The sequence below is a fragment of the Psammomys obesus genome, unplaced genomic scaffold, assembly GCF_907164565.1.
Source record: "Psammomys obesus unplaced genomic scaffold, mPsaObe1.curated_primary_1811, whole genome shotgun sequence".
NCBI classification, from domain to species: Eukaryota; Metazoa; Chordata; class Mammalia; order Rodentia; family Muridae; genus Psammomys; species Psammomys obesus.
The window spans coordinates 36,868,623-36,896,510 of record NW_026596034.1 but is presented as its reverse complement, the minus strand read 5'-3'; the positions used below and the strand labels follow the sequence as shown (position 1 = coordinate 36,896,510).

Genomic DNA, 27,888 nt, shown 5'->3' with positions numbered 1-27,888 from the left:
CAGTGCGCGGAGGGCGGCTCGGCCGCGCGCACGCCGGGTATCCAGGCCGAGCCGGGAGCGAGAGCATGGCGGGCGCGGGCGCAAAGCGGCGCGCGGTGGCGTCCCCTGCGGCGACGCTGGCGGCGGCAGCCGAGGAGGAGCGGCAGGCGAGAGAGAAGATGCTGGAGGCGCGGCACGCGGACGGCTCGGATTCCGGGGGCGAAGGCGTGACCCTGCAGCGCAACATCACCCTGCTCAATGGTGTGGCCATCATCGTGGGCACCATCATCGGCTCGGGCATCTTTGTGACGCCCACGGGCGTGCTCAAGGAAGCGGGTTCGCCCGGGCTGGCCCTCGTGGTGTGGGCTGTGTGTGGCGTCTTCTCCATCGTGGGCGCACTCTGCTACGCCGAGCTGGGCACCACCATCTCCAAGTCGGGCGGCGACTACGCCTACATGCTGGAGGTCTACGGCTCGCTGCCGGCCTTCCTCAAGCTCTGGATCGAGCTGCTCATCATTCGGCCCTCCTCACAGTACATCGTGGCGCTGGTCTTCGCCACCTACCTGCTCAAGCCGATCTTCCCCACCTGTCCGGTGCCCGAGGAGGCAGCCAAGCTCGTGGCCTGCCTCTGCGTGCGTAAGTAGGGGTCCGGCTGGGGCGGAGTGGGCGAGAGCCCAGGTCCCTGTCTTTTAACTTTTACTACGTCCCGAGTGCCCATCCCAGCGTCCCTCCATCTGTCCATCCCTGGACCATCTCGGCAGTTCCAGGCTAAAGTCACAGGTTCCAGAACCCACGTGCGTTTCTTTAACCCATTCACAGGGTCCACACTTTCGGGGGTACCGTCTTTGGCTCTGCGGCGGGCACCCCGCTTCCTGGACCTAATTCCTCGAGCAGTCCAGCCTGTCCCGGGTGAAAGCAGTAGCCCCTGCGTCTTGCAGTGCAGCACGTGGAGTGGCTGGGGTGCCAGTTTCCTGTTTCAGCTTCGATTGCTGACTGGTTGCTAAGAGGGAAATTACAGTTAAAAAAAAAATCACTTAGGTCCTTCAAACCGGCCTGTCAGGAATTCGTGCATGGGCTGACTCATAAGAAAATTGTAGTAATAAAATTGTGTGTGGTAGTAAAGGCTGCTTGTTCATTTGGGAAGAGCACAGAATCCTGTAAAGGCTGGCTGTCAATAAAGGGCTTGGAGCTTGGCGGCGGACAGTCTGGGTGGGTGGGCTTGGGGGCGGGGGAGCTCCCAAGATGTGCCAGGTAACAGCTGTTGAGTGTAGCCCTAGTGGGACGCACAGGTCAAGAAGGATTGGTTTCTGCTTTCTAAAACAGTTGTGTGATCCACCCCCACCCCCACCCCACCCCACCCCGCTCCCAGGACTGGGGAGAACAGTCGTTTGAAGCAAATGCCACATGATTTTGGGGGAGGTTTTGGGGGAAGTTTGAGGAAGCAACCTGGAAACCATGCTGCTTTCAAAATTTACAGATGATCCCAGGCAGCTAAATTCATCTGTTTCCTTTTGGAGTTGCCTTGCTAATTAGCAAGCAAGGGGGTGGGGACAGGTAGCAGGGCTAAAAGTTTTGTTCTGTGAGCCGAGGAGGGGCTACTGTTAGCACCGAAGCAGCTGCAGAAGGGCAGTGTCTATGGGGGCTTTGGCCATGAGACTCTCGTTACCAGTCACAGCTCTCAGGTGTGCGCTTAAATCCTGGACACCCCCTCCCCCCCACACACACACGTACACACCTGCTCTGTAGTTCTGTTTGGAGACTGACTGGCTGATGACATGTTAAAGTCTCCATGCTGTTTGCTTGGTTCATGTGTAAAAAATGATCAAAGCCACGGTTGGTCTGCAGAAGCACCAGACTGGCAAGGGAAAGCCTGGGCTCAAAAGGGACAACGGGTTACTGTGCTTGCCTACTCAGAATTTTAATTGTCCAATTTTCATTATTGATGGGAATTACAGATAGGGGTTGGTATGAGTATCGGAAGGTTTTTCGTGTTTGTGTCTTGAGACAGGGTCTTGCTGTGTAGCCTGCAAGTCTCCTCTGCCTCCTGAGAGCAGGGAGTGTGTGCACCACCATGCCAGACTGGCATGGTATCTTTTAAGACCCCACACTCTCCTGTCAAATGGACCTGGAAAGCCTGTTTCTGGCTTATGCAGGTGTTTGTGAAGTAGGCGAAACAACTCTTGCTCACAGGCGGCAGTGAGCGTGAAGGGTTTGCAAATGTCCTTCCTTGTAAATTTCTTCTCAATGTTTTATTTGTTCTGCGCACTGGTGGAGGTCAGAGGACAATCATGGGAGTTCTTTTCTTCTACCATGTAAGTCCCTGGCCTGGAAATCGGGTCTTTGTTTGGCAGCAAGCCCTTTTATCTGCAGAGCCATCTCACTGGCCCAAATGTCTTCTTTCTTTAAGAAAGAAAGGATAACACATGCACAATGGTGTAAATGTTCAACTATACAGACATGTGAGGGTCAGCCATTCCTGTCACCCCACCCTGTAGCTAATGGGACAGTCGCAGTCGGGTCACAGTGAACGCCTTTTTTTTAAGTCTGAGGAAACACAACATGCTTCAGTTTCTCAGGAAGCTTCACTTAGGGCTCCAACAAGCTTCTGCAACATTTGGAGCTTCCAAGATTTGAGAATGCCCTGAATGTGGGCTCTGCTCAGATAGCCAGTGCCTTCCATAGAGCATGTGGCAGGTCACGATTTCACGGGCTTCTTTTGTGATTGTGATACAAGGGTTTGTCGTGGTTTTTTTTTTTTTAATTAATTTGTTTATGATGTATGCAACATCTGCATGTATGCCTTCACATCAGAAGAGGGCACCAGATCTCATTATAGATACTTGTGAGCCACCGTGTGGTTGCTGGGAATTGAACTTCAGGACCTCTGGGAGACAGCCAGTTCTCTTAACCTCTGAGCCATCTCTCCAGCCCCCGGGTTTTTTGGTTTTAAAATTTTTGAAAACTTAGATGTGTGTTTTGTCTACATAAGTTTTCACCACCTGTTGTGTGTACATTACCTGTGGAGGCCAGAAGAGAGAGTCAGAGCCACTGGGATTGGAGTTATAGACAGTTGTGGGCCACTATGTGGCTTAAACCCCAGTCAGTCCCCTGGAAGACCATCTCTCCAGCCCCATGACCCAGGATAAAAAAAAAAAAAAATCTTAATTAGCTTTGTTACCATCCTTTGTGGCTGCAGTAGGTAAAACCCTCTGGTGAGTTCTAGAACAGACACAGCCTGGCTCGAGTTCTAGAATGCCAGGGTGAGATCTGCCAGTCTTCCTTTCTGCCTACTTGGGCTACTTGACAAGCGCTGCAGACACAGTTCTGTTTGTCGGAACCACGGGTGCGTGTATTCTGCTGCCACCACCCTCGGGTTGGAATGAGAGGGTCTCAGTGACAGCAGGACAGGCTTCTACAGGAGGCCATGCTTCTTTCTGCTAGAAAGGCAGCTGGCCTGGCAGGGCAGGCAGACCCCAGAGGCTCTTACGGAGGCCCAGAAGGGCTGCAGAGCCTCTAAGGCCTGGTTGCTGGCTCTGGGCAGGTTATACTCTGAGAAGTGAGTTTCAGTATGTGTCAGTGAGTGCCCTGTTCTTCCTGGAGGGCACTTCTGGGGAATGCACTGTTCCCTGGCTTCCGTGCCCTGAGGCACCAAGAGTCTGCTTTTAGGACAGAGGCCTGGTTCTGTGGATTGAGGAGTTCTAGAGTCCCTTACGCTTGTCTCCATGCATGTCCTTCCCCCAGATGAGACTGTTGGGTAATGACTTGCATCGGCCCTGAGCGAACCCACGAGTGGTAGGTGCTGTGTCTGGAGACCTCCCTGTGACCTTGGACCCGATGTGGGAAACCTGGAGAGGAGTCTTTCCTAAAGATTAGAGACTTGCTGTCCACACCGTTCATGACCGTCACGTGCCTGTGTGAGTGAGGCCTGAGGTGTGTGGCTTGAGTTTTTTTGTGTTCTTTGTTTTGTTTTGTGGTGGTGTGGGGTGGGGGTTTCTCTGTGTGACCCTGCCTGTCCTAGAAATGACTCCGTAGACCAGGCTGGTCTTGAACTCAGAGAGCTGATTGCCTCTGCCTCCAGAGTGCTGGGACTAGAAGTGTGCACTGCCGCCACCTGGCGCGTGCTTGCTCTTGCCTGAGTAGAGCTCAGTAGCTTAGATGGTGTCAAGCTGACTTGGAGCCCAGTGTCTTAGGTAAGTCTGCTAAACACCCCGATCAAAAGCACCTTGGGAAAGGGTTTCTCCATCTTATAGCTCGTAGTGCATCATCCAGAGAGGCCGGGGCAAGAAGCTGGAGACAGGAGTTGATGCAGAGGCCATGGATACTTCTTATCAGTGTTTTCCTCAGGGCTTACTCAGCCTGCTCTTTTTTGTTGTTGTTTGTCATCCAGGACCACCCGTCCACCCGTGGTGGCGCTACACCCAGTGAGCTGGGCCCTCCCACTTGAATCATTTGCTAAGAAAATGCATTATAGGCTTGCCTCCAGGCAGTTCTTCTGGGGGTATTTTTTCAGTTAAAGAGTCCCTCTACCCAAATGACTCTAGCTTGTGTCAAGTTCACATAAAACTAACGAGGACATTCAGTCAGAGCCAAGATTGTCTTGTTGCAGAATCCTCCAAAGGAGCTGAGATTCTAGCTGAGCCGGGATGTATCAACCTCACAGGCCATGTCTGGCTGTGCCGAGGTGCATGGAGGGCAGCAGCCTAGACTCCAGAACGCAGCACAGGCTCTACGTGGTGACCAGCTCATTGTTCCCCTGCGACCTGTGTCACCTTCCCAGGCTTGAGAGTGTGAAGGACATGGTCTGCTGACCAGTCTGAAACCTTGAAGGTGTGCATCCTATCCTTTTCCCAGCTGAGTGGAGGATGGGAACCCTCTCAGGAGAGGTAGAGACTAGCTGGCATAAACTCCTCAGTGCCAGGAAACTCGTTATTCTCCACCAGATGAGTCAGGCCAGGGTTCGGACAGTCTTAGCTGGCATGTGTCTGGAGGCTGTGGCCTGGGATTTTTTTCCCCACGTGGTATCAGCTCAGGACCATTAATGTTTCTGATTTCAGGAAGGACCCTCCTCACTTCCACGTATAACTCTATAAGGGGATCCATCCTGCCTAGGTGTTGGTGGAGAGCTTTATTTAGTGGACACAAGGATTTGTGTCATCTTCCTGTGCTCTGCCCAGTGTGCCTGCTCCCTCTTACCAGGGACCAGCCCTGCACTGAGAAAAGGACAGAAGGAGGAAGAAACAGTCCCTGGAGGGTGCTAGCTGCCTCTCTTCCTCTGGGGCCTGTTGGAGAAGCGTAGATTCCCGCTTGGCCCTGCCTGGGTTTCTGTCCAGGTTCTGCTGACCTGAAGGTCAGCGGGTCAACTGAGTAACAACTAGGTGGGGGGAAGGGTGGCTTTTTACCCCCTCTCTTCAAGTCACTGCCTTTACTATAGACCCCAGGCCTATACAGGCCTTTGTTGGAGTTTCTGGCCATGGCTGCTGCCATGGCTGAGCTGAGGCAAAGACCGTGGCACTGCTAATGCGCCAGTGGCCCCAGTGGCCCCAGTGTCTAGATCCATGAGCTCAGTGCTGCCTAGAGCTTTGTAATTAGCACCAAAATCGGCTTTCCCAGCCAGACATGAAAGCACATGCACACTGAGCAGATCCAGTCATGGGACCTAGAACCTCAGAACCTGTGACCAGGGCAGGTGGGAAATAAGGCATGTAGGCATTCACACATTTCTAACTCTTTTTTTTTTTTTTGGAGGCGGGGAGAGGTAGGGCGGGTGCCGCTGGAGATTATGGACTGCTGGGTAATCCGTAGCATGGCCAGGATCTCTGAACAGCCGCAGTCCCAGGCCCTGAGGCAGATGAGGGCAAGCACCCTGAGAGCACTGTTTCATGGTGAACACCCAACCTCTGCATATTTCCTCTGACTTAGCCTTTGAAATCCATGCAATCATTCCCATGTTTCACAGCTAGAGAAGCTGAGGCAGGAGTAGGCTGGGAGCACCCAGCCATGCCTCTAGGCAGGGTGGCAGGTGCCAGGGTCCTGGGGTGGCCTTGGTCTGTTCTGCTAGATTAGGGGTACAGGCCGCTCAGAGGTTTATGTTTAGAGTCCTGAGGGAGGACTCCTCCCTGCTGGTATCTGTAGGGAGCTGTCCAGTCATCCTTTATCTCCCTGCCACAACCTCCCCTGGGATAAGCTTTAGACAGAGAGCCCCATCTGTCCACCCTGGGAAGTCCTGGAGATTGAGGTGCCTCTCATTGTCACCACCCTCCTCTTCCACCTCTAGGGTATTAGAGGATGCCTCAGGGCTCGGGGAGCATAGACCCCCAGCCAGCATGACCAGTTCCAGAGCCTTGTGGAATGCTGGCTGTAGGGGCCGCCTCAAGAACAGTGTCCCTGTCCACGTCATGCCAGCTTCTGATATGCCCCCTACATACTTTGTTCCTCCACTGCCCTGACCCAGCTGAAGGATTCACGCCCAGCCGCAGTGCTCTGAACCGTTGCCTTCCTGATGGCCAGCCGCATCTCATCTGTGCGCCCTGGGGAGCCTGCGAGCCTGAGGCGTCTTCACCCCTGAGCACCAGCCATCAGACGAGTTCTTGGCTGGATGTTTTTTTGTATCGTGCCCACACTTCCCCTTTGCCAGGATTTGCTGCTGTGTAAAGAATTAGCAGGATTTCCCATCCCAGTTCTCTGGAGCCTGGTGTGTGCAATCTGATCCACACTGACTCACCCTGACCTTGGGGCTGGCCAGCATGTGTCATTGCCGAGACCTTATGGTATGGCAGCTGCTCATGGCCAGCAAGGGGCCGGCCTTCAGCTTATACTTCCGAGCGTGCCAGTAGCTCAGGCTGCAGGAGTGGAAGTGTCTAGGAGTGTGTTTACTGGTTCCCTTGAGCCTCATCAGTCTGGCTTGTGTGGGAGGATCAGGGCCACAGAGATGGCCTGAGCTAGCTCCTGACTCTGTCTCTCGAGCTGTGAGCCCTCCAGTCTCGTAGCCGAGGACAGGGTGGGATTGATAGTCCGTACCACAATGGGTAATGTAGAGGCTGCAGGGGACACACCTGCTGAGGGGAGCAACTGCCTAAAGTGCTGTTCAGTGGTATCCAGAGTCATTAGGCCTAGTCAGCTGGCAATCCCTAAGCCTAGGGATTCCTGGCTTTTCTGACTACACCTGCTGGACCTGATTGAGATGGAGAGATGCCTTGATGTCTTGTTATTAACAGGTATATGCTGATAACTACACACACACCCCAACACATAAACACACACGTTGTGCCCTGGTGAAGCCTGAATGCACTCCATTCAGCAAGTTTATTGTAATGTTTGCTACCATCTGCTGGCCATGCTTCAAATAGTAGGAAAAGTGTCTGTATGTACCACACATACTTACAGCTAGACTACTCTAGTGCTTCTTGAGGGACATAAAGGTTAGTCCCAAGTCTGGCTGTGAGACTTACAGATCTGGGTGCTCTCCTACTCCAGGAACTGCTATGTAGCTGGAGCAAGTCTTACCTGCCTTTTCTTGATAGCTTCACTGATGGGGGAATTGGGGTGCCATGTGTAGATATGTAAGTCTGCACCTAGCTGGTGATGAGGAACCCTTATCACCCACACAGTTTCATTTTTTTGGTTCATCAACACTGCAGTGATCAGATTAATAGAAAGCCCTTGGGCATGGGCCTTCAGCATCGTGGTGGTGCTAGTTCTGCATATGGAGTGGGAGCAGAGGCTTAGCGGTGTCCAGCACCCTGTGACAGGCCCGGCAGCCATTCAGAGCTGCCAGGAACCCTTGAGACCTGTCTTGAGGGAGCTTGCTTCAGAAGATGTGTTGGGAAGTCACTCAGGGGTGAGTGGGTGTTCTCCTTAACCCAGGACTTGGGTTTAACTGAGTTTCAACATATTAAGCCAGTGATTTCTGGCCTGTTGAAAGGATGTGCCAGGCCTGTTTGAAGTGTTGCTGATACTTGCACCTTGGAATTGTATGTGGTTGGCTAGTGCTCACTGTGTGTTTAGTGTATGGCCTGGGTTCCACCCCACACCAAGAGGAAGATAGTGGAGAAACAACAGAGCCCGGAGCCGAAGGACGGGGGCACAGGGTTAGACTAAGTGTGACTAGCTTGTAGTCCCTGTGTCCATAGAAGATTGTAGACACCAGGCGAGGTGGTGCACGCCTTAGTTCAAGGCTAGTTTGGCCTAGAGTGAGTTCTAGGACAGCCACAGTTTCTCTGTGTTTCTACACACAGAGAAACCCTTTCTCAAAAAGAAAAAAAAAAAAATTTTTTTTTTTCTTTTACTCCCCAGCAGTAACCTTCTTCTGCCAAGACTTATGGTTGTGAGTTCACTTGGCCCGTCAGAGTGACATCCTTCAATGGAGTTGTGTTACACTCTGGAGGTTTCCCAGCCTGTGTGGCCAAGCGTGTTCCCTGGAGTCCAGAAAAGGGAGCCTGGAGAGGTCGCCCACTGGTATCTGAGTGGGCGCCCTGGGCAGGTGGCCCCAGCGTGTGGGAACTTGCTGACCTCAGAAGCTTGTCTGGGTGGAAGTTCCAGTGGTTGGCGTTTGTTTTCACTAGCACCTGAGGAGTCTGGTCAGGAGACTGGCCAATAGACGGCCCACTGGTTTACTGCAAGGCAGGCTCGCTGGAGCTCTCCTGGACTCTACCCAGGAGACTTGAGTGGGGAATTAGAAAACACCTAGACCTTAAGGAGCTGGGAGACGCTGCTGACTTCGGGGACTCCTATGTTCATCAGCAGGTCACCACTAATCTTGGCTCCCTGCATGTGCTGACTGACTAGATTCAGGTGGAGCCAGGATCACCTCCAGACAGGGTCCCAGGGCTGCGCCAGCCCACACTCAGGCCTTAGTCCAGTTGCTGGGCCAGGGCTAGAGGTGCCCTGTGGGACCAGCCCAGCCATGCTTCCTGGAACCAGTAAAGCCACCAGCCACTTCCTTCCTCTACCCTGCCTAGGGGGCCTAGGGAGATTTGGTGCTGCTCGGGGCATCTGGGCAAGACCAGCCTCATTTGCCTTGTGAGTTGTTACCGCCTGTCCACTGGCGTGAGGCAGCAGTTCCTGGGCAGCTGTCTGCCCCAAGTATGGTCCTTTGGGGGAGAGAACCGGGTGCCTCCTTACAGACCCCAACCAAAGCAAAAGGCCACATTCACAGTCAAGTGCCCTGGTACCAGAGGCCTGCTCAGCCGCACGTGTGGTGGTGTCAGGGTGAGGGCTTCCCTGGCTGGAGCTCTGTGTTCTGCTGGCCCAGCCAGATAGTAGAGGGTCTACGGTATACTATACCCTCTGTAGGTGTGAGCTGAGGAGCCCTGTGGTTAGCCAAGTGGCTCTGGGTGTCACCGTGGTGCTGGCTAGGGATGAAGACTAATCATGTGAAGAGCAGTCATCATTAGGCCTGTGGTCTGAGGGCCTGACCTGCACAGCTGTTTGCACCAGTATGGAGCACTAGGCTTTTATCTCACCGGCCCAGCTGTTGAGCAAGCTAGCACAGCCACACTTATCTGTGGGTGCTGTGTGGGAAACCCCCAAAAGAACCAGCTTCCACCTCCTACACCATGGCCATCCTTAGCCCCCTGCCAAGGGGCTGCATGCTAACAGCAGTGGATCACAGCAGCTGCTCCTGCTCTTGTGGTTGGTGGGGAAGAGTGGAGAGGCGGCAGACTGTCTGGGCGCTGAGGTTCCTTCTGGTCAGTCTTCCGACTGCCTCTCATGACAATGTCTCATGAAGGCCAGAAGCCCCTGGATTCAGATGAATTCATTCATTTATTTCAGATTATTTGGTTTTGAAAACAGGGCTGTGAGAAATAATAATACCCTTGTTTGCCTGTTACTGAGTCAGTGAGCATTACCATTTCATCACCTGCTTTGGTTCTTTTTTATAACAGACATGAGAGTATAGAGTCCCTTTTGTTCAGTCTTATTCTAAGGTCAGAGGAGAAGTCACCAGCTAGGAAGAGAGAGTTAAACCCTGATTACTGAGGCCCAGCACGTGCTAGCCATCCTCTGTCCACTTGGCCTGGAGTCTGGACTCAGGCCTGGTTTTGGCTGGGGAGAAGCTGGCTTGGCCCTCAGACAGGGCAGAGTTTTGGAGTAGCAGAGGAGGGGCCTGTTGTGACAGCCAGGCTGGAGCTCCAGTACACTACTTCCTTCCTCAGAGGGTCAGAGGGATACCTCATACAGGGCAGCTCAGTAGAGGCTCGTTCTCTGGAGCCCAGAGCCAAGTTATACTTTCCCTTCAAAGTCCAGAAAGGGTGATGACTACAGCTGCCAAGGCTGAGGCTGCGGTTGCTTTTGGGCTTAGCCACGCCCCTTCTGCCCGCCCACCCCAGCCAAACGGGATCTGGCTAGTGATGCAATCTGCCAGCCTCTTGCACCCAGAAGCCTGGTATCTGGGGAGGCAGGTTCAAGAGAGGCTTGGTTTCTTGGGTTTCTTTGTCATCACAAAGAAAACGGGTGACCTGTAGGTAAAGGGACAAAGGCTCCAGATGGGGAAACATTTCAAAGGGGGCTCATGTGTTTATCCTGCATTCTCTTCTCACTCCTTTACCCTGGGAGACATGGGAGTTTTCAAGCAAATCATTGTAGCAGCAGCAGCAACAACATGGCCATGGGAGCTTTCTCAGAGCATCGTCACAGCCAGCAGCCTAGTTACATCAGCCAGAGCTATAAAGAGGGGGATGACTCAATGCTAATGAGAACTCTGGCTTCCTGGAGGTAAAGCAGTGGCTGTTGCCTCCATCCCCAGCACCAGGGAGTCTTCCTGTTTCCCTTCCACCTGAGGTTGTACACGTCCAGATAATTAATGTGGATTCCTGTCTTTGCAGTCTGTTCCCTAAACTGCAAAATTACGTATAATTAGTCTGGCTGGGGTAAATGCTGCCTGTCGTCTCTGAGGCCTGAGTTGGCACAGCTTTTCTGGGACTTGCTCAATTAGGGAAGCAATGAGGTTCTTCCTATATCCTGGGGAAATCAGGACCTTGCTGGGGGCCTCAGACTGCTTGCTGTACTCATTAATGATTGACCAAGGCAAGCCAGGGACCGCCCCTCCCCCAGAGTGGGGTATGGAGACTCCCTAGCTCTCTTGGGGCCAGAGCTGAGGAAGCTGTGGTCTCTAGTCTGGGGACCAATACAGCAGCTACCACGGTGGTGGAGTAGGTGTGGTTGTTGGTTTTGCAGTGTTTATATCTATGTTTACATACAGTATAATATTGAAGCTCCAGTTTCTCACTGCAAGGACACTTACATGTTCTTGCCAAGGTCTTGGAGTTCATTAGCGGACCACGCAGCCCTGCTAGCAGCCCCTCTGGGTCCCTGAGGGCTTCACACTGTGTGGTCCAGTTGCTCAATTGTCTACAAAATAGTACTTATGGCTTTCATGTCAGTGTATGACACAGTGCAATGGCACGTTTCTGTTTTGTCATGCCCTGAGCCCACCTGCATGCAGCAGCGTGTAAAAACGCTGTTCCCATGGGTTCTCCCCTTCAGCCTGTGCCCACATTGCCCCATTGTTCTCCTCTTGGATTATCAGACCCACACAGACAAGACACCTCACCCACCTGCTTACCCCAGCCTCATGAAAGGTTGTCTTTGAGGAGAGGGTCATGTCACAGCTTACAGTGCTGTGCTTGACCCTAGCATGTGCTGGCAGAGAAGAACGTGGTACCGGTATTAGGTGGTCATCTCCAATGGTAGGTTTGGGTTTTACTTGAGTCTGCAGCCAGGCTCTTCCACAAGGACCAGGTATACATAAACAACAGATGAAGGTGGTTCTGATGTGGGGGTGGGGGGAGGGTCCCCTCCGGAGGCAGAGACTGCTCAGTCCCACAGAAGTCTTAGCCAGGTGTGGTATCACATGTCTAATCCTACCACACAGGAGGCTGGAGCAGATGGTCCAGAGTTCAATGCCAATGGGGCTACACAGTAAGACTGTGTTTCGAAAAGGTAATAATTCTAAAATAAGTAAAAAGAGCTAGGCATGGTGCAATAGGCTTGTTATCCCAGCACTCAGGCGGCTTGGGCAGGAGGATCTTGAGTTTGAGCCCAGCCTGAGACCCCCATCTATAAAAACTAAGAAGGAAAAAAAAAAAATCACTGCATGCTATCCAGGGCACTTGGGATCAGGCTCTTTGAAGAGTTGGAGTTTCTAACCTTTGACCCTGGCCACAGAGAACCGGCTAGCTTATCAAAACAAGTCCCAGAAAGTCAGCCCATGGACAGGCAGGGCTTTGCCTCTGTGGGATCCAGCCAGGAGCACCTGACTTCATCTGTGTCCTGTGTGACTTCAACCCTGCCCTGTGGAGACTCATGCTTTGCTCTCTCTGTCCTCCACAGTGCTGCTTACAGCTGTGAACTGCTACAGCGTGAAGGCTGCTACCCGCGTGCAGGATGCCTTTGCTGCTGCCAAGTTATTGGCCCTGACCCTCATCATTCTGCTCGGCTTCATCCAGATGGGCAAGGAGATGGGCAAAGGTGGGTGACTCAAAGTGTGACACCTCCAAAGTGTCCCCTTCAGTGGTGAGGAGGCTGCCTGCTGCCCCCTGGCTCCCTTTCCTGGGACACCGAGTTGGCCCCAGGGAATGCTGAATGACAGAAGAAACTCTGACCTTGAGAGAAGGTATCAAACCCTGTCCCTAGCTAGCGGGCAGGAGTCCGTGAAGCTTCTGCCGGGGAGGGAGTCCCAAATGTCTGTCGTCTGGGCAGGAAGTTGGAGGGTCGGAGCTTCCATCTAGCAGGGCCTCACCCACCACAGTGCATTTCCCTCTGCTTTGTGACTAGCATGTCCCTTGTGTGAGGTGCCCACTGTCGTCTGCTTTGTTTCACTGTTCTAGGATGGGGGTGAGGTTCTCACACCTGGCTATTTGCTGTCTAGGATTTTGTGGGTGTTTCTTAGCTAGCAGTATTCTCTCTTGCTGATTCTTAGGCCTTTGCGTCCAGGGACTGTCAGGCAATGGGAATTTGGCTTCAGCAACGTGTGTGAGCGTGCTCAGGAACGGGGTCACTTCAGAAGGAGAGTAGCAAGCCCTCACAGCGTCTGTCTTCACATGAGAGCCCAGTTGCTGGATAGCCAGTAAGGAGCCCAGGGATCATGTCTGAGAGACAGGAGCACTGATGTAATTCAAGCATGATGTCAGCGGATATAAAAGCGAATTTCTTGTCACCCTGCCACTCAGGCCCCTGCTGACATGAGGAGGCTTAGGTTAAGACTGCCCAGAGTTTAGCCATGCACTGTATGAACTTGGATCGTTATCTGGACCTCTTGAGTTTCTTTCCTGGTTGCCTTCTGAGGCTGTTGGGAGAAGGGAAAGGGAAAGTGAGGCATATACTCACAAGAAATGTGCTCTCTGTAATCTGCAAGCCTGTGTATCACCTGTGTGGAAGTCTGGAGTACACACAGGCACACTCAGGTTTGTCTGTCTTCCTGTTTCTTTGTCCACCTATCTTTCATAACCATAATATTCCATAGTATAAAAGTATATGAGATTTATTGAACAGTCCTTGTTTGAGAGTTAGGAACAAAATGTCTGGGTTTTAAATTCCAGCCTTTTGGGGGTACACTGAAGTGGAGGCCCTTCAGCTCAAGCCCAGCTGGGGCCCCTGTTTGCAATTCCTTCTTTGCATTTATCTCAGTCCCTGTAGTGGTCTAAATGAAGAATGGATAGGAGCTGACTGAGCCCCTGCCTGAGAGCTGTGGTATAGTAGTGGCCATTGCTGCCCCGGGGAGGTTGGGCACTGCTGTTTGTTTGTTTCGAGACAGGGTTTCTCTGTCTAGCCCTGGCTGTCTTGGACTCATTTTGTAGACCAGGCTGGCCTTGAACTCACAGCGATCTACCTGCTTCTGCCTCTGAGTGCTGGAATTAAAGGTGTGCACCATTGCACCCAGCTGGAGCACTGCTTGGGCTGAGCAGAACACAGCAGGGGCCAGTGCTCAGCCTCAGTCAGTCACCAGGAGCTGCAGAAGAAGCCGCTGGTCCTGCTGTGCCCCAGGGCAGAGGCAGCAGGGACCTGTTCATTTTATAGATAAGAGCAGGCTCAGCAGAGAGCTGGCCTGGGTCTGCTTTGCTTCCCTTGCTCACCTTTCTGTGTGAATAGAGGTCCAAATGCCTGGGGACAGGGACTTAGCTTCCGCAGGGCAGTAGCTACTGTCTGCCTTACACTCCAGTGTCCCAACCATGCTGAACATGGATCCACAGTACTTGGGGAAGCCTGAGGTGTGGGACCTGCTCTCCGGCATGGGCAGACACTGCCTACAAGAGCTCCGCATTCTCCCTGTGGCAGAGGGCCTTATGGCTGTACGGTGTTTCTGTGTGACTGAAACCGTTTGCTACTGTGCTTGAGGTGATGGAAATCCTGGAACATGGCCCAGGTGGTGCTTTCAGAGGTGGGCCCAGTCCTTTAAGAATGTCTGGCAGGGATTATCCACAGGTATGTGAACTGCCCACCTCGAGTCCAGCAGCAAAGTGGCCTGAGGCCTTCACCTTCTAGGAGCCTTCCTAGAGCTACAGAGGGTTCCAGATGCCTTTGGGAGGCTGATCACATTTCTGGGATCCTGGTAGACAAGACCTCAGTCACAGAGGAGCTGGCCAGCTGCCAGGGAAGGAGTTGGGTTGAGCATCACCTGGACACTCCAGGTAGTGTTAGGAGGGACTGTATTCTGTGCTCGCTGTATTCAGTCTCACTGCAGAGCATGTGGCTGGAGGTAGGCCTTCTGAGAAGGACCTTGTTTGTCTGCTGTGATGAGATATAGTGAGGAATTTAGTACCGGAACTTGCTGCTAGCAAAAACAAACCTGAGTAGGGGACAGCAGAGCTTTTGTCAGGCCTGAATGCACGTGTTTATAATTCTGGTGGCTGTGGCAAGCATGCCCTATGCCCCCAGCAGTTCTTTTCTGAGCTCCAGGATGCAATGTAGTGGCTGCAAAATTCCTGAGCGGGTTTGGGGTGGAGTGGGGGGAGGGAGTTCTGTTCCCCAGATGGACACCTTGGCTCCTGAAGGACACCATGTTGGAATGCTGGCCCTTCTCTCCACAGCTCTTGCCCACCCTCACTTTCTATTGGAGGACTGGTGATCACCAGGTCCCAGAAGACAGAGACCCTGGCTCTGGTCATGTGCATGAACTTGCTTTGACAAAACATCTGTGGTTCTGAAAATATGATAGCCATTTCCACCTGGCACTGGGCAGCTTCCTCATTGCTCACCCTAGCCCCCAGGTGACCCTGCTGCCCAGGAAAGGTGGAGGACCTGTGGGTATCACTCCTTCTACCCTGCCAGCCTCCCACAGAAACTCTGCAGCGCCCTTGCGTGGCATCCAGTGAGGACTGGGCCTGTAGCTCAGAGCTCATGGCACTGTGAGGGGATATTAGCTAGCCACAGCTGTGGACAAGAGTGTTGCAGACAGAGCTAGGTAAGGCTCTGACCCAGGCTGTGAAAGCCCTTGAAGTATCCTTTTCCCCAGGTCCCAGGGGAGTGCAAGTAATGAAGGCACCTTGGCTACTCCTTACCTAGCAGGCTGGGAAGAACTCCACCTGACTCTGGTATCACAAGGTCTCTGCACTTCGTCCAGTGTTTTTGGAAGCACAGGCAATGCCCAGACTGGCATTAGATCTAACTGGATGTAGCTGGACTTGTGGGTGGGAGTGAGTGAGTTGGCCAGTGGGACCCCAGAGACAAACGGGACAGATACGGTGGACAGGGACTCCACTGTCCTTGACCTGCTTGCTGTGTCCCTTTCTAGTCAATTGGCCAGTTGCCCACAGCACCCTGAAGGGGCTGTGGCTTGAGATCAGACTGTTCCAAAACATGAGTCGGGGCCAGGCCTTCTCAAGGCCAGGCGTGGGAATGGGCTATGGAAGGTTCTTCTTTTGTGCACATCAGCAGGCCCAGGTCATCAGAGGACACTAAGTAGCTCTATTGTGGTTCTGCTTGAGGATGAACCACACAGCAACAAGATAAACTGGTCTCCGAGGCCATTGCACGTTGTAAGGGACAGCTTATGGGTGATGGTGTCCCATAAAGCTTTCTCCTTTCTCCCATGTTGACTGCCCAGGAGGGGGCTTTAATGGCTGCCACTGTCTGTACAATGTGAGGCAGTTTTCATTAGCCTGAGCTGTGAGTGAGTGGTCACTTGTTCTGCCAGGGATCATGGAAGGGGAAAGTGCCACCCCATATGTTGCCATATGCTGTCAACAGCTACCAGTGGACTAAATTGTATGTTGGCTGTATCCTATGTCAGTAGTGACAGTGACCCATGCCTGGCTCAGGAATCTAGCCCTTTCCCATGTTTCATTGGTTTCAAAATGATTGTCATTTGGCTCTTGTCACTTAGTGAGGTGGCATGTCCCGAATCCTGCAGCTCATGGGCAGGGGCAGGCCCTACTGTTACCGTGGGCACAGAATGCAGGGTTGCAGTGCTGTGCTAGAGTGCTGAGGCCCCACCCCTTGCTGCATCGTGCTGTGGGGAAGGCTGGTAGCCAACTTCTGGAATGGCTGGCAGGGTATCCTGGATCAGCAGCACTCTTGAGAGCTCAGCTGGGACCTAGGAGCTGCGAGGACAATGGTAGCAGCAGCAGGTGGGGCTGGCTGCCTGAGAGCTGCCCAGTTCATGGGTAGTTCCTTCTGTGTTCTCATTGGGAGGGAGCCATTCCCTGGGCTCTCCTCACACAAGAGCAGTATGTGTTGCAGCAGCAGAGCCTCATCTTAAGTCTTTATCTCTTCCCTTAGGGGTTCCATGTCCATATGCAGACAGACTGGGGTCAGAGCTGGAGCATTTCAACTGCTCTGCGAACAGGAAGTAGGATAAGCAGCATGGAGCCTCCAAAGCCACCCAAGGGAAGCCTGGGGACATGTTGGGGAAGGCGTGTCAAGTCATCCATCTACCTCTAAGGCTGTCTGTGGAGGGGTGCCCCCAGGATAGCCTCAGTACCGTTAGGGGACTTAGGGTATGGATTATTGTGGAGCAACATCTCAAGCTTGGGACATAATAGGACCAGCTGGGCATCATGCCCAAGGCCTCTATATACTCTCTTCAGAGGCATGCCAAGCTTGGTCAGCCCTGCGTGTGGGTGTCCTGTGCCCTCATTACAGGACTGTCCCTCTTGGAAGCCCCAGAGCAGCAGGCTACATGGCTTCCCATCTTCTTATGGCTACCTCATCTGTTTCCTGTGTCTGCCACGGATCGTTGTTGGGTCTGGAGCCCTTTAGTTCATAGCTGTGCCACCTGGAAGTCTGCAGAGGCTTCCTTTAAAAATACACATGTGTCTGCAGGAAACTGACAGACTACAATTATCGGAGAAGAATGTAGCCCCAGAGCCTGTCGAGGACAGAACATAGGCTCAGTGCAGTGCTGTCCCTGGGTTGAGGTTGGCTGTGTGGGTGCTGTGGCTGGGTGAAGCTCAGCCCCACAGGAGCACAATGCCCTGCCTTTCTCCTGCTAGCTCTGCTGTCTCACAGTGGCCCATATCTCAGGATAACTAGCTTTTCCATGCCTGGGGCCCAGGCGAGTAAGTGATCTGGCTTTTTCCCCCACCTCTGATGTCTCAGGGCCAGACAGGTTTCAGGACATAACAGCCTTGGGGAGCCTCTGAACTCTGAGTCAGGGGCTGCAAGACTGGCCATGTCCCACAGGTAGGAAAGAGTTCAACTCTGTGCATTCCCAGCATGCACTCAGCATTTGTGTATGCTTCACCAGGAATCTGTCATGGTTAAGTTAGCAAGCCCTCATTTAGTCCATTGTCCAGTGCCTGAAGCTTGGTGGACACACAGATCAGGCCTGACTAGGTCTGTGGAGAACAGGCCTGAGGGAGTCGGCTTTGGGCCTGGCAGTGCCTCCCTGAACTGTGAAGGTCATGCCGAGCACATTGAGCAGCAGCAGCTCTGATCTCTGCCACTCTGATCTATCCCACTACTTACCCCACCCCCATCTGGTCTGTGACAACCTCAAGGTTTCCAGGTTCAGGTGGAGGCAGTTACATCTAAATCCCAGCCCTGCTCCACTTCTAGCACTGCTCCTGTCTGTTTTCTCCTTCTAAACCACTCTTCCAGGCAAGAGGGAGCCAGTTGTTTATATGTAGATCAGACAGGCAGCTGTGGTCACTCCCCTGCAAGCCCTCAAGCCACCAAGGTGGAGCTGCAGTCAAAGGGTGACAGGGTAAGGTGAGGTCACCCTTGAGTCAGTCAGTCCAGCTAGGAACAACTTGTGGGAATCCAGACTAGCAGATCTACGGTGCCTATGGAGAGAAAGTTGTTTTTGCAGATATCCAGGGAAGCTGTGGCCTCAAGTCCTGGGCCAGTGTCCAGCAGAGACCACAGTCACCATATCCTAGGGATCTGCTGCAGGCCAGGCTGAATGCCGTAACCCTGGCACATACTGAACTCTAGTGCTCACCTCCATCCTCCCCGTGGTTAAAGATGCCTATAGATTCCAGATGGGTATACTGGTCCAAACTGTGACTCCCTGGCAGATAGCCATCTGCTGAGGGAATTGAACTGGGCACCCTGCCTTCTGTACTAAATTCTTCACAGTCTGGGGTGTCGTTTCTCTATGTACCTGGACATCACTTTCCTCCTGAGGTCTCCTGTGGTACTAAGATGTCTAAAGGATAGCCCAGCTTCATGTGTTCCTGGGAGTAGAGCCACTGAGGTTCTCAAGCCAGTGTCTTGTCACACAGTATTTCAGGACATGAGATGGCTGGGACATACCATTCTGGCAGACACTTGCCTCAACACCTCATCTTGTGATGGCTGTACTCACACAGTGACCAAAGCATGGTGTGGTCCACAGGGCAAACACTGAAGTGTTACATAAGCCTCAGGGCTGAACTTAACTCATTCGAACTTGGAAAACCTCATGCTGTCCCAAGTCTGTGTTTTGTTCTCAGCTAGAGTGACTGAGCTGTATTATAAGGTAGTATGGACTCTAAAGCTGTCTGTGTTGACCCAAGGTGGTTTCTGGTCACTTCTCCAGGTCTCTGGTACTCATTCCCATCCCTCAAAAGGTCACAGCATGGTGGAGAATCAGCTTTGAATTTCACATGGCCCGACATATCCTTAGGTACACTGCACAGTTGGTCTGTGCCTTGGTTTCTCTCTCAGCTTATAGGAGAATGCTCCCCAGAGCAGGGACTTGTGGGTTAGGCCATATGCATGTCAAGGCTCTCCTTGTTCCAACGCATTCCACTGCAGAGCACAGGGGCAGTACCCTGGGCTGTGGGAGGCTCCATCAAAGCCCTTTGAAGGTGCCCTGTCCTGAGCTGCCCTGAACTGCTCACCACAAGCAGCTTCTGACTACCTGTGACCAGGCCCTAGACAGATGCGGATGTGGGTGATACCCTTCTCAGAAGACCAGGTCTAATCTGGGCTGGGTGGGGAGCCAGGACAACCTTAGCTCAGGCCGCAGAACAGAATCGTGCCCATACATCCAGAAGACCGTGAAACACTGGTCCAAGCCTTCCTTCTTAGTCACACCCTGCACAGGGCTGAAAGATGTTCTGTGAAGACCTCCTTTACAGGGCCCGTTGGTGACCTTGATCCCAGGGTATGAGTCAGGCTGGCCAGGCCCTGTGCAGTCTGCCTTCCAATGATCATACTGTGCCTATAGTTCCATTGGTCTTGGGTCAAATGTGAGCTGCGTGCTAGTGCTATGTTGTCCCCAGGGGCCCAGAGTCACAGGACCCATCAACTAACAGCCCATAGGTAGGTCACCTGGGTCTGTGGAGAGCTTAGCCACTTGCTGGCCTGATACCTGGCTTCCAGTCTGGCATCTTTTTGGTTTTTCTGAGACAGGGTTTCTCTGTGTAGCCTTGGCTGTCCTGGACTCACTTTGTAGACCAGACTGGCCTCAAACTCACAGTGATCCGCCTGCCTGTGCCTCCAAGAGTGCTGGGATTACAGGCGTGCACCACCGAGCCTGGCTCCAGTCTGGCATCTTTAAGGAGCAGACTTTTACAGGCTTGATAAGATGAGCTGTTCCACAGATAAGGTAACCAAGCCTCAGGAAGGGCATCCTTTCTGAGGGCAGCCCAGTGACCACCCCAAGACTGTTATAATAGCCACTAGCTCTGAAAAATCCTCAGAACACTACCTGGAGTCTAAGTGTGTGAATCGTAAGTCTTGTGACACACCACTGGAAAAGGCAGGGGGTAGACACAGCAGAGAGGGGACGTATGTAAATGAGCAGAGTGTAAGGTGGCCTCTGTCAGTTTACCCCGTTTTTGTCCTTCGGTACATTTGCTCACACTCGCAGGGTGACACAGGTCTGACCAGCATTCTTCCCACTTAATTCCTGGCAGCCCTGTACCAGGGTCTCCTGAGTTTCATAGTAAGGGGCCAAGGTGTCAGCGCAAGTCTCTATGTAGCCTTGAAGCTTCTGTGTGCTATGTGAGGGATGTCCTGGAGGGTCATGGGACGGCCTGCTCCTGACCCTCCTGCCTGTCCTCAGTCTGCAAAGATCTCATGGGCTTGTAGCCAGGGTAGGGGTGGTCAGGTGACTAGGTGAGTGCCGTCAGTCTGCTGAAGCAAAAAGCCTGCACGCCCAGCTTCTGTTTGTTTACAGTATTTTGTTCCAGAAACATTCAGTGTGAGCTCTGTCCAGACCCTCTAACCAGTGTTGTTTTCTTTAATGCACTGCAGGCGATATGTCCAACCTGTACCCTAAGTTATCCTTTGAAGGCACCAATCTGGACGTGGGGAACATTGTGTTGGCGTTGTACAGTGGCCTCTTTGCCTACGGAGGATGGTAGGTTCTGGAACAACTGAGTGACTTGAGTGGGTGGGACAGAGCACAGGGAACATCTTGAAAAGCAGCACAGGCACCAACAGTTCGTTACCATCAGGTGACAGGCAGGGGCCCTGAGGCCTGTCTGCAGTTCTCCATAGGATGCCCAGCCTAGCTTCTGCCTTCAGGACAGCTGTGGAGAGTTTCTCTGTGAAGCCACACAGAGAAACAGGATGAGCTGTCTCTTCACCTCAGAGAGGGTTGGCAGAGGACAACACAGAGCGCCTGTCCCAAGGGTGCCCACGGCCCAGCTGCTGTCAACAGTAGAAACCCTGGGAGGCTCGCAGAGGGTACTCCTGTCCCCTACTGTCTTAGTCAGCGTTCTGCTGCTATAAAGAGATACTGTGAGCAAGGCAACTCCAGTGAAAGAAATCATTTAATTGGGAGTTTGCAGTTTGAAAGGGATAATCCATTATCATGGCTGGGAGCATGGCAGCGGGCATGGTGCTGGAGCAGTAGCTGAGAAGTTGACCCCCCTGATCGGCAGGCAGGCAGACAGACAGACACACTGGGCCGGATGTGGGCTTTTGAAACTTCAAAGCCTGACCTAGTGGCACAAAAGCCACAGCCAATCCAATGAAGCCATGCTTCCTAATCGTTCTCTGATAGTACATCACCAGCTGGGGACTGAGCGTGCAAATGTATGAGCCTGAAGGGGCTGCTGTCATCCAAACACCGTACCTACTCAGAGCCGCCCAGGCTCCTCTTTGCATTGATATCCCACACAACCCCCCAGTGACTGTATATACAATATAATGACATACTGTTGCCTGGTTTCTAGGAACTACCTGAATTTTGTCACAGAGGAGATGATCAACCCCTACAGGTATGTACAGAAATGGCAGAGACATTTCCTTTTGTCATATTGTGAGAGGAGAAAGCACACACTCTAAGAGCCTGTTGATGAGCCCCGACCAGTTTTTTTAAAATAATTTATTTTTATTTTATGTGCATTGGCATTTTGCTTGCATGTATGCCTGTGTGAGGGTGTCAGATCTTGGAGTTGCAGACAGTTGTGAGCTGCTGTGTGGGTGCTGGGAATTGAACCTGGATCCTCTGGAAGAGCAGTCAGTGCTATTAACCACTGAGCCTACTCTCTAGCCCCCTGCCGAGTTTCTGTGAACGGCTGAGTTAGGGGCCTACAGTAATCATGATGTGGACATAGGGTTGGTTCTAGGCTAGAGAGGGACAGCTGTGGCTTTTTTGGCCCTAGACACCAGCTAGACTTGTCTGGGGTATGCAGCTCGTAGGTAGAAAGGCCATGGGTGTTCACACCAGGCAGTCTCCTCAGCCCTCAGAGCCACCGAAAAGATGTGCAGGTTTTCAGGTATTGCGAGGTGTGCTTCAGCTATGCACAGCTGCCCAAGTCCAGTGGGTTTATCCAGCCATGTGCTAATGCTGCCGGCACTCCCATTTTCCCCTAGCAGTGAGGTCCAGACATGGAACCACTTGGAAAGGGAAGGGAACCTGGCTTCTCGCTCTGGGGTCTGATCCTACATCCTGGGCTGCACACTGACGTGGTTCTCCCCCTTCTTCCCAGAAACCTGCCCCTGGCCATCATCATTTCCCTGCCCATTGTTACACTGGTATATGTGCTGACGAACCTGGCCTATTTTACTACCCTGACTACCAACCAAATGCTGACGTCTGAAGCCGTGGCTGTGGTAAGACACTGCCCACCAGCTTTTCCGAGGCCAGAGAACCTGAGATTGACCTGCTACCCCCAGACCTATGATCAAGCCAGCCAGGCCTGGCCCTTGTGCCCAAGCCTCACCCTACCTGGGGAGTCCAGTGGTCATCATTGGTGTCTACTAATGATGACCACAGAGGACTAAAGATGCTGCCATGCTGGCTGCGTGGTCGTACGGGACCTTAAATGTAGCTGCTTAGATAGCACCATGCCTATGGCAAGACAGCGTGTGGGCGGTCATAGGCATCTGGGCACAGGTGGTGCTATTAGGGATTATGCTGACTTGAGGCCTGCTGCTATGTCAGCAGCATCAAGCTAGCTCTGGCTTATTTATGGCATCAGAAGGCACAGCCAGGGTCCTCAGCAGCCCCTGTAGCTCCTGCGCTTCCTTTTGAGCTTACGTGGAAGAGAGGCAGCGCTGTCTAGCTTTTGTCTATTTAAGTGTTGACTCCGAGCCCATGGTTCATAAATACCTGCCGCACCAGGCTCCTGGCAGATGTGAAGCAGCCATCAGGGAGACCTGCTAAGTATTACCCCCATGTTCCATGGGAAGGGATCTATGCACCTTACCTGTGTGCACCACTGGGAGACCCTGTGTGTCCCCTAACTCTGAAAGATGGCCACATGTGCAGAAGCCTGAGGTGTGGGGCAGCTAGGGGCCAGGTCAAGGGCTGAGTTACAGGCTAAGCTGCTTCGGTGGCCAGAATTGAGGCCCTGCCTGTGCCCCACTGTAGCCAAGTGCTCACCCTGTGCTATGTGTGTCCAGGATTTTGGGAACCACCACCTGGGAGTCATGTCCTGGATCATTCCAGTCTTCGTGGGCTTGTCCTGCTTTGGCTCTGTCAATGGATCTCTCTTCACATCCTCAAGGTAAATGCCTGATAGCTCCCCCGAAGGAACCCCTCTCCTGCTCCACAGCTTTGAAAGTTGTTTATTGATGATACACAGCTGGTTGTTAAATATCTGGATGACCTGGGAATGGGAACTGTTCTGACCCACTGTTGTTTAGATCATATTAAGGGGTCCCTGAAGTGAGGTGCAACCCAAGGTTTCTGTCCTTGTTAGCCTAGGAGCCTGTGGCCGGGGCAAGGGCCATGCCCCTACCAATGTAGCTGACAAAACCCCTCCCCCACACCAGCTCCACATGTCTTCCATCTATGTCTGGGTGGCAGGGCCGGGGCTGATTGCCCACTGCTTCATCCACAGGCTGTTCTTCGTGGGGGCCAGGGAGGGCCACCTGCCTTCTGTCCTCTCCATGATCCACCCACAACTCCTGACACCTGTGCCATCTCTGGTGTTCACAGTAAGTCTGCCACATGGTCCTGTCCTGTCTGTCCTCACCATTCAGGGCCCCATGGCTATGCTCAGAGCAGTATATTGTTGGGAACTGTCTATCATGTACATGGCTTCCAGGCTGCACTAGACTGCAACACACCACTGGATTTTTTTTTAACTTCTTTATTTTTATATTTTATACGCATTGGTGTTTGTCAGGTCCCCTGAAACTGGAGTTACAGACAGTTGTGAGCTGCCATGTGGGTGCTGGGAATTGAACCCAAGTCCTTTGGGAGGCGAGAATTCTACCATTGAACCACCAATGCATCCTTACCCAAGTCCTTTGGAAGAGCAGCCAGTGCTCTTAACCCCTGAGCCATCTCTCTAGTCCCACCACTGGGTTTTTAAATTCAGAACCCCATTGTGGTTTTAAAGAGATAACTCAGTCAGTCATCAAGTATATGAAATAAAATCCCTGCCCAGCAGAACATCTGCTCACAGACACCATGTCTGCTCCAGCCATGTCACTTTGCTCTGCTATGCCTAGGCTTGTTAATGGCCTCAGCCCTCAAACTGGACTCCAGTGTTCTAACTTCTGTACCCATCTGTTGAGTTGTTAGTTCTCTGTTGCTGTGTAACAGTCAGCCCAACCCCAGAAAGCCTAAAATAAGAAACATTTACCGCCTCACACTTCCTGAGTCAGGAACTCAGGCTTCTTGAGGAAGCGCTGTCAGTGTCACTTTGAGCTTGCTTTTAGTGGCGATATGGTATGCAGCATGCACCATGCTTTGTTGGAAAGCTGCCAGGTTGGATATTTTGGTCACTGCTGGCACCGGAGGCCACAGTAGGTGCAGATGCTTTTGCTCTTCCACTCTGAAGAGCTCTTGTACATCATCCTTGGGCTGTGGGTCCCTTCCTTTGCATCCTGTGACCTCACGTGTGGTTTCAGTTGTAACAGCAAGTTGATGTGCTTAGCCAGACACTGGCAGAGTTGGCAGTCTTCTGTCCAGTGGCGTCTGGCACCCTCTTGCATCAGCACAGCCCTTGCCGGGCTCACCTGCCCTCTCTTTGCTTCCAGTGTGTCATGACCCTGATGTACGCCTTCTCCAATGACATCTTCTCCATCATCAACTTCTTCAGCTTCTTCAACTGGCTGTGTGTGGCCCTGGCTATCATCGGCATGATGTGGCTCCGCTTCAAGGAGCCTGAGCTGAAGCGTCCCATCAAAGTGAGTATTGGGCAGAGTCCCTGCTCAGTCCTAGCTGTAATTCTCGGAGGCCAGGGCTGCGTCCAAGGAGCAGTAAACCAGTACTGCCTCTGTTCTTCCCTGTCCAGCCTCCGTCTCTCTTTGGCAAACAAGAGACCCTGTCCCCTTATCCCTGAGTACCACATGAAGGGAACACGGAAGGCTAAGCTGCTGGGGTCACAGCAGGTATCAGAGTTGTCCGAGACAGCTGACTTATGGTGGTTGGCGTCCAGCAGTCTCTGTTACCCAGCTTGTTCTCCTTGGGCACAGGGGTGACCTAGTCACACCTGCCGTGGAGCTTCTTCCTGCATGACTGGGTAGCACAAGCCAGCATGACTGGGGTCTCCCACTAACTGGCCTCCAGGTTCCTTGTGTTACTGGTGGAGACCACCTGGAGGCCAGTTAGTGGGAGACCCCAGCCATGCTGGCTTGTGCTACCCAGTCATGCAGGCTGTGGGGACAGAGATCAAACTGCCCATGGCTGGTTTGTGGGAAGCTCACAGATAACCTGTGGGCTTAGTCTCCAGGCCACATGGTTAGAGTCTACTCCACTGAGGCTGTTTCCCACGGTGGGAGCCCGAGCCAGTGGGAATCTGGACAGCAGTCTGGCATGAGCCCACACAGAAAAACGGAGCTCTGCCTGCTGGGTTATTCAGAGCACAAGCTGCTCTGCCAGAAGCCTGTCTGCTTTGGCTAGTTGCAGGCTCTGGCTTCAGGGCGAGCATTTCTATCCACAGAGGGTTCTGAGAAGGCAGGATTCCTTGCTTGTTGATGGGTAGCCAGAGTGTTCCAGGAAGAGTCAGCGTGCTGCTCTCCCCTAGGTGGCCATGGGTGGGTATTGCAGCCAGGAGTTTCTGTGTCTGATGTGGGGACTACAGAGCCTATTTCTGCTGCCTAGTGGAAGCCTTAAGAGAAACCAGCCTGGCTGTTTTCATTCCTGTCTATACCAGATGAATTCTGGGTAAATAGATGCTCAGCATCAGGTACTGAGTGAGACTGAGCAGGACAAGGCTTCTGCTCTCCCCAAGGTGGGCAAGAGGAATAGCTGGAGACACTTAAGCCACTGCAGAGCAAAGGCCCAAGGTCTAGGGAGGCGTGGCAGGGCAGACCCAAAGGAGAAGGTGATAGCTTTGAGGCCACATGCTAGCAGCAGGGCAGTAGGTCGGAGCCCACGGGCCATAGACAATGTGGGGAAGGTGAACCCTGGTAGCTCACACTCCTCCATTCTGTTCCAGGTGAACCTGGCTCTCCCAGTGTTTTTCATTCTGGCCTGCCTCTTCCTCATTGCTGTGTCCTTCTGGAAAACACCCACAGAGTGTTGCGTTGGCTTTGCCATCATCCTCAGTGGGCTCCCGGTCTACTTCTTCGGTGTCTGGTGGAAAAACAAGCCCAAGTGGCTCCTGCAGACCATCTGTGAGTGTGCACAGCTGCTACCCATACCAGTCAGGGTGGAAATGGCCAGGGTGAGGGATCGTTGATCCTGCCATGCACACCCTACAGGCCAAGGGAATCATGCTGGATCTCGGGCTTTCTGGTACTAGCCAGAGTCACTAATTATTGGGTCACTAATATAGTGGGCTGCCGTTGAGAATAACAGAGAGGGCTGGAGAAATGGCTCAGCCGTTAAAGGCTAGGCTCACAACCATAAATGTAAGAGAATAACAGGGATACAGGGGTGAGACACAGCACTCCAACCTAGATGGTCTTAGCAGGCATATTCCATGGCCAGCTGCCCTTGCCAACTGGCAAAACTCCACTGCTGGCCACTAGCTCAGGCACAGTGGCCTGACAAGAGATAGCGCCTGAAAAAGTTGTATCTGAGGTACCCGGCCAGGACTGGTTCTAGTTAGCTTAGGACCCTGTTTTCACACTCGTAAGCCCCCAGAAGAGAGCAGTACTTGCAGACCTAGGCTAGCACCGTGGTCTGGAATGCTGAGACGGCACAGTGGGTGAAACTGTGGGAGCCTGATGACATGGGTTCAGATTCCTGGACCCATGCAAAAGCCAGGCATAGACAAGCAACTTACCTATCAAGCCATGTCTCGAAATTTTGAAAGTGATAAATGGGCTGGTGAGAGCAAGTGGGACAGTAGGACCTGGCTGTCGGCCCATGCCCCATCTTCGCCCTATGCTCACCCCTGTCTTCTCCCTGCAGTCTCCGTGACGGTGCTCTGCCAGAAGCTCATGCAGGTGGTTCCTCAGGAGACTTAGCCACCATTCCTGGGTGCCATAGGGAGAGTGCACACTGTGACTGCTTCCAGACAACTCACCTTCGGAAAAGCAGCATCCGGGCCTGTCATTCCCCACAGCTCCAGTGAGCACCACCAACTACCATCATCCGCTGTCCCTCCAATGGTCAGGTGTCCACAGTAGCTGTGAAAGAAAACTGGTACGAATTTGGTCCCAGGAGGCTACCATCCACACACAGCACCCGATGTGAGGCATGCTGTGAGCTGAGGCCTGGTCTTTTCCAACTCTCTGAGGACTGCCACGTCTGGCTTTTCTCCCCTCTGATTTTTTGTTTTGTTTTGTTTTTGTAGTGTGCATTTGGTCAAGTTTACACTACCGAGATGATTATTTTTTTTTTTTTTTAACAAAACAGGGTAGCAAGAAGCACGAGATGTGTGTTCAGAACGGTCCAGCTCTGACTGTGACAGCTGCTGGCCACAGCTCCTCTCCTAAGGCTGTTGTTCAGTAGCATGGTGTGTGCCTCAAGCGGACCACATCACTGTCATCAGGTCAAGAGCTACTGAGATTCGAGTGTCACCTATTCCATTGTGGACTTGGACTGACAGATGGCACATGATAGTGTGGGTTGTTTTGTTTTTCTGGGATCCTAGAGATGGAACTCCAGCCTCATTCATATGAGAGGCAAGCACTCTACTGCTGAGTTATTTTCTTAACGTTATAAAGGTGTATGTAGCTCAGGTC

At 52.7% G+C, this 27,888-nt stretch overlaps 1 protein-coding gene across 1 annotated transcript; it reads left to right on the top strand.

Annotated features, from left to right (window-relative positions):
* Nucleotides 1-27,888, top strand: Slc7a5 (solute carrier family 7 member 5). Its single transcript, XM_055621240.1, has 10 exons — nucleotides 1-615; nucleotides 12,310-12,447; nucleotides 20,602-20,707; nucleotides 21,528-21,572; nucleotides 22,287-22,410; nucleotides 23,203-23,306; nucleotides 23,643-23,739; nucleotides 24,790-24,939; nucleotides 26,193-26,370; nucleotides 27,113-27,888. The coding sequence occupies exons 1-10, from the start codon at nucleotides 66-68 to the stop codon at nucleotides 27,166-27,168; spliced, it is 1,548 nt and encodes a 515-aa protein (XP_055477215.1). The 5' UTR covers nucleotides 1-65; the 3' UTR covers nucleotides 27,169-27,888.

Bases quoted from the DNA above. Each gene is read 5' to 3' on its own strand.
- Slc7a5 (XM_055621240.1), top strand. From the start codon at position 66: ATGGCGGGCGCGGGCGCAAAGCGGCGCGCGGTGGCGTCCCCTGCGGCG. The intron at 20,708-21,527 runs GTAGGTTCTGGA...CCTGGTTTCTAG, and splicing joins CTCTTTGCCTACGGAGGATG to GAACTACCTGAATTTTGTCA. The intron at 24,940-26,192 runs GTGAGTATTGGG...ATTCTGTTCCAG, and splicing joins AGCTGAAGCGTCCCATCAAA to GTGAACCTGGCTCTCCCAGT.